Source organism: Carassius carassius, chromosome 23 (genome assembly GCF_963082965.1).
Source record: "Carassius carassius chromosome 23, fCarCar2.1, whole genome shotgun sequence".
NCBI lineage: Eukaryota > Metazoa > Chordata > Actinopteri > Cypriniformes > Cyprinidae > Carassius > Carassius carassius.
The window spans coordinates 32421982-32428568 of NC_081777.1; the positions used below are offsets into that span (position 1 = coordinate 32421982).

The window sequence follows — 6587 nt, forward strand, 5'->3', positions numbered from 1 at the left end:
CATTTGCTGCTAGAAATCGGAGGTTTTATATGATTATAGATTCATTTCAATAAACATGTATATTGTTCCTTTCTATGGAGTGGTGTGTTGTGAGATTTGTTGCTGTGGTCTTTATCTGAACACACGACGGACAGCACAGAAAACATCAATCATTGCATGGATCTGATTCTCTCTGTTCAACATTATAACGACTGGCAGAAGGTCAATCTCCAGATATTGAGGTCCACATTCTCTGTCAAACACTAATCACCATAATGGTGACTTCAGACCACAGCCGTTGACGCCTGAATCCCACAAACCATCCATTGTTTGGACAGAAACTGACATTCGACAGTAAAATTCTGAACAGTGTTTTACAGTAAGAGCTTTGTGTTAAATCTGGTCAAATCTTGGGATTCTTAGGATCATTATCTCAGTCTCGCATTTCACCACACACCCTCTTTATACTTGAATGACATTATTTACAATCTAATCAATATTTCATCGTTGATTTCACTTTCTCTCTCTCTCTCACACACTCACACACACACACACACTCCTCTGACTCAGACAGAGTTAGTGTAGGTGATCTCTTCTGCCAAGTCACGCAAAGTTGGATTTAGTGTATAATTTGTACCATGTTGTGAAGGTGAGCAGCGGCTGACGGCCTCACACTGAAACCACATGAGTCCTCATCAGATAAAAGGATCATCTGGGTCTTCATCACTATCTGTGTATCTTTACACAGACTCACTTTTCATTTCATGAATATGTCTTGAGGTTTATCTTAAAAGCGTGTTTGCCTCTTGTTCATCTGGGGTTTGTTTGTTGTCTTCAGCACAGAGAATGAGTTCAGTATATCTGCGCACAAATACAAGCAGAAGCGACACAGTTCATCACGGTTTACAGCCCTGGATCTGAAGGGGATCTGTTAGAGCCCAAAACAACATCAAGAGCATTGAAACAGCCCCAAACTCCCTCAAGATCACGACCGGGTCACTTTGTGTGTGTGTGTGTGTATAAAATCAGGTTTACATTATTTTTTACAAGATTATATTATAATATGATAGATACAAATCAAGATATTTTTCCTTGAGAAAAAAAATAGTAAAAGATATTAACTAGACAAGAAATTAGGCAGAATTAAATTATGACAAAAATATAATTACAAATTGTATTAAAACACTTAAAGTCTCTAAAAAAGTTCTGCTGTAAAGACAAATTGTTATATTTTCATTTGATAATACATTAAGAGATGTTTTTAAAATGTAAAATTTTATGAATTAATTTGAATAGACATGCTCTCAGATGATAATCATTTACCTCATAAATGAAATGTAGAAAAACACAGACACAGATTGGGGTGAAATGAGCAGGTTTGTCCTGTGTTAGGGTCAAAGGTGAAGTTCTCCTGCTCTTCTGCACACATGAAGCTCATCCTCAGACAGAAACACTCAGATCTTCTCAGATGGTTACACACGTCCTCACATCTCCTGCAGAATGAAGCACTGCATTCAAATGACCACAAACACATCTAAAACATGAGCGTCGCGTCTGTTGCTAGGAAACCGCCCGCCGCTGCTGCTTCCTGCTTCCTGTGGCGCGGTAGTGTTTCCGGGGCGCGGTGCACACGTTGGTTTTGTTGTGGCGATGTCGGATCAGGAGAGAAACGCTCTGAGCGGCCTGCAGATCGCGTCGCACGCCCCGCTGGATGCCGCGCAGCGCGTCGGCCGGAGGAAGTGCTCGCGATGCGGCGCGTCGCGCATGTTCTACTGCTACAGCTGCTGCGCGCTGGTCGGGCTGGAGACGCGCGACGTCCCGAGCGTCGAGGTGCGTGAAAACATCATCATTCATCCTGGCGATTTATATTGTGATCCTTAACACAAAACCAGTTTTAAGAGATTTATATCATCATCTGAAGCTTAATAAATCATCTCTCCATTGATGTGTGGTTTGTTCGGAGGACAATATTTGTCTGAGATGCAACTATTTGTAAATCTGGAATCTGAGGGAGCAAAAAAATCTAAATATTGAGAAAATCATCTTTAAAGTTGTTCAAATGAAGTTCTTAGCAATGCATATTACTAATCAAACATTAAGTTTTGATATATTTACGGTAGGAGATTTACTAAATATCTTCATGGAACATGATCTTTACTGAATATCGTAATAATTTTTGTCATCAAAGAGAAATGTATTATTGTGACTCATACAGTGTATTGTTGTCTATTTCTACAAATATACGTCTGTGACACTGATGCTGCTTCTGTGCTGCAGGGACACTGATGTTGGTGGATTAGAACTGAGTGCATCTAAAATAACAATTCAGTGTAAAGAGTCTGTCATCATTTCTTTTGTCTTCTGAATAACGCAAAAGGAGATGTTTAGCAGAATGTTCATGTAAATGTGGACTGATACTGTGACAAAACAGCAACAGAAGTCTAAAGTTCTCAAGTCATTATCACAGTAGTCATATTTCCCAGAATTCTCCAGAACTGAAAAACTAAAACAAAACCCAAATTAAATGTGGTGCCGTTTAGTTTTTTTATTATTATATAAGATATATTTATATTTTATTATATTACAAGACATTATGAGAAATTCATCCCATATTTGATTTTTACATTGTTTGACAAAGGTCTTGAAAACCTATTGAATTTGATTTCAGACTATTCTTTGAAATTTAATAAAAAATTAAATGTGTGAGGCTATAACTAGTACAGTAACATATACAGTAAACAGTTAAACCACTTGATCTACAGAATAGTATATTTATAATAATATTTAGTTTTCACATTAAACATAAGGTGGATAAGGAGAAGCAGAGTTGAATTTAAATGTGCACAAATAGAGCTGAGTTTAATTTGTGGACCAACCCCCAGTTCTTCACAGTTCCTCGAGGAATTAACTCTTTTAAGAATGGTGGTTTTGGATTTACGAGTCAAATTAATTCTGCGGTGAGTATTACTGGAAGAGATGTTCTACAACACAACTCGATCCATAAATCCAAAACCACTTTTTTTAAAAACCCACTGGAGATTCCTGAGGGGAACTCACGGCTCGCAAATACTCGTTCTTCTAATAGTTTAAGAAAAACAAAGTGATTTTAGAGCGAGGCTTTCAGTTAATGTTCGTCACACATCGCTATCAAATGAATAAACATCTCCTTTTATGACCCTTTGGAAGAGTTTGTTTGTTAAAGCTCATGTCTGCTGTGTTTTAGCTGCCGGTGAAGATCGACATCATCAAGCATCCCAACGAGACGGACGGAAAGAGCACCGCGGTGCAGGCCAAGCTACTGGCGCCACGAGACGTCACCATCTACACCTACCCCTGCATCCCTGAGCTGGACCAGAGCACAGAAAACGTGAGCCATAGGGCTGTCAAATACAAATACTTATTTTGAATATTCATCATATTTACAATAACAATCCACATTCGAATGCAATAACGCTGCATTCAGATCTAAGGTGTGCGTCAGGAAGCTTATCAGTGACGCAAGAGATGTGATGATGATGTAAGTCTCACTGTATTAGTGTTTTTGTAAATCTATCCAGTTGCACACGGATGCGGCGCTGCTGCGTTGTTCATTAAAAATATTGCAGAAAAAGAGAACATCAGTGCAGAGAAGATAGTCATAATCATACATTTATATCTCGTGATCGAACAAAGCCGACAAACATTTATATCTCGTGATCGAACAAAACCGACAAACATTTAAATCTCTTGATCGAACAAAACCGACAAACATTTAAATCTCGTGATCGAACAAAACCGACAAACATTTAAATCTCGTGATCGAACAAAGCCGACAAACATTTAAATCTCGTGATCGAACAAAACCGACAAACATTTATATCTCGTGATCGAACAAAACCGACAAACATTTAAATCTCGTGATCGAACAAAACCGACAAACATTTATATCTCGTGATCGAACAAAACCGACAAACATTTAAATCTCGTGATCGAACAAAGCCGACAAACATTTATATCTCGTGATCGAACAAAACCGACAAACATTTAAATCTCTTGATCGAACAAAACCGACAAACATTTAAATCTCGTGATCGAACAAAACCGACAAACATTTAAATCTCGTGATCGAACAAAGCCGACAAACATTTAAATCTCGTGATCGAACAAAACCGACAAACATTTATATCTCGTGATCGAACAAAACCGACAAACATTTAAATCTCGTGATCGAACAAAACCGACAAACATTTATATCTCGTGATCGAACAAAACCGACAAACATTTAAATCTCGTGATCGAACAAAACCGACAAACATTTATATCTCGTGATCGAACAAAACCGACAAACATTTAAATCTCGTGATCGAACAAAACCGACAAACATTTATATCTCGTGATCGAACAAAACCGACAAACATTTAAATCTCGTGATCGAACAAAGCCGACAAACATTTATATCTCGTGATCGAACAAAGCCGACAAACATTTAAATCTCGTGATCGAACAAAGCCGACAAACATTTATATCTCGTGATCGAACAAAGCCGACAAACATTTAAATCTCGTGATCGAACAAAGCCGACAAACATTTATATCTCGTGATCGAACAAAGCCGACAAACATTTAAATCTCGTGATCGAACAAAGCCGACAAACATTTAAATCTCTTATTCGAACAAAACTGACAAACATTTAAATCTCTTATCGTACAAATCAAACAAACATTATTATCTTGTAATTGAACAAAACCGACAAACATTTATATCTCGTAATTGAACAAATCCGACAAACATTTAAATCTAATAATTGAAAAAAAAATACCAATATTTAAATGTCATAATCGAACAAATCCAACAAACATTCAAATCTCGTAAAGGAACAAAATGGCAAAAATTTAAATCTCATAATTGAACAAAATTGCCAAGCATTTAAATATTGTAATCCAACAAAATTAAACTAAATTAAAATCTCAAAATCCAACAAAACCAAACAATATTTAGATCTCGTAAATGAACAAAAACGACATTTAAATTTCAAAATTGAACAAAACCTTACTATATTTAAATATCGTAATCGAACAAAGCCAACAAACATTTATATCTCATAATTGAAAAAAAAATCAACCAATATTTAAATCTCGTAATCAGACAAAACCAACAAACATTAAAATCTGGTAAATTAACAAAACCAACATTTAAATTTCAAAATTGAACAAAACCTAACAATATTTAAATCTCGTAATCAAACAAAATGGTCACACATATGATTCTCAAAATTTAACAAAGTCAACAAACATTTAAATCCTTTAATCAAACAAAACCTACACATATTTTTATTTCTAAAAACCAAAATCAACTGAAGGCGTTCACAAAGAAGGCATTTTTATCACATTTTCGTGAGGGACAACTATCAGCGTTTCACTCGCGTCTCGCACAAGAGCTGCATGTTTAGAAAGCTATGTAAAATTAAAGTAATTTCAACAAACTGAAAATACATATAATTAGAATGTTGATAATATTTATTTACAAAATTCAAACTTAGTTTTTCAGCTATTTTGACATCTTCACACACGCTGTTCTTCCTGCAGATCGTGCTGGTGTTTCCCGGTCCTGACGCCATGACGGTGGAGGAACTGTGGGAGCATTTCTCTGCCGACGGGAAGCCCAGAGTGAAGAGGTTAAAGGTGAGCGACGCAGATCCCGAGACGCACAGCTGTCCGATCCAGAGAGTGGTGTTCATCGACAGCACATGGAACCAGACCACCAGAATCATCACAGACGAGCGTCTTCAAGGTGCAGAAGACTCCCTCATCTCTCTCTGTGTTTCTTTCTTTCTGAAATCTGACCTTATTCAGTGTCTAATTACAATATCTGCTGCAAAACTCATCCTTTGCCTCGTGCTGCTGGAAATCCTGCACCTAATTTGGTCTTTCTCAAATTCCCCCAAAAATATGTTTATTACTCATTATGCTCTATTATCACCAAATATTGGATTAACATTTTTATATTGGATCAATCAGTTCCAGAGAGAAATACAACGTCTCTGCTAATATTTGCTAACATTGATATATTATGAGAAATATATAGGCTGGTCATTTTTGGCCACAAGTGTAACAAGTTAGGAGAGAATACACAAAAAGTACAAATCAACTTAAAACACAAATGTTATACTGGATAATCCATAAACAGGAAACATGACACATAAAACATGATGGTATTAATTCTTGACTTGTTTGGTAGCTTGGGCTTTTTTTGAATTGAGTTTTTGGCAATTTTTTCTGTTTATATCCGACTGAACGGATGTTATTTCTCCACAGCTTTACCCCACGTGGAGCTGAAGAGCAGAAGAACCTGTTTTTGGCGGCATCAGAAAGGCTGTCCGGACACATATCTGGCTACGATAGAGGCAATCTTCTACTTTCTGAAGGACCTGCACAGCCACTATTTCTCAGAGTATGCAGGAGAATACGATAACCTGCTGTTCTTCTTCTCATTCCTGCATAAACTGATCAACAAAGCCAAACAGGCTGCTGGGAAAGTGTGACGACAGCATCAAAGCTTTTTTCGTTTTTCGAATCGGTTGTATGAATGATTCAATGACTCGCTCATTAAAGGGATAGTTCACCCAAAAA

At 37.0% G+C, this 6587-nt stretch overlaps 1 protein-coding gene across 1 annotated transcript; it reads left to right on the forward strand.

Moving 5' to 3' along the window:
- The first annotated feature begins 1557 nt into the window (after positions 1-1557).
- dtwd1 (DTW domain containing 1) lies at positions 1558-6587 on the forward strand. Its single transcript, XM_059507223.1, has 4 exons — positions 1558-1809; positions 3203-3346; positions 5544-5748; positions 6273-6587. Exons 1-4 carry the CDS (start codon positions 1630-1632, stop codon positions 6497-6499), a joined length of 756 nt encoding a protein of 251 aa, XP_059363206.1. The 5' UTR covers positions 1558-1629; the 3' UTR covers positions 6500-6587.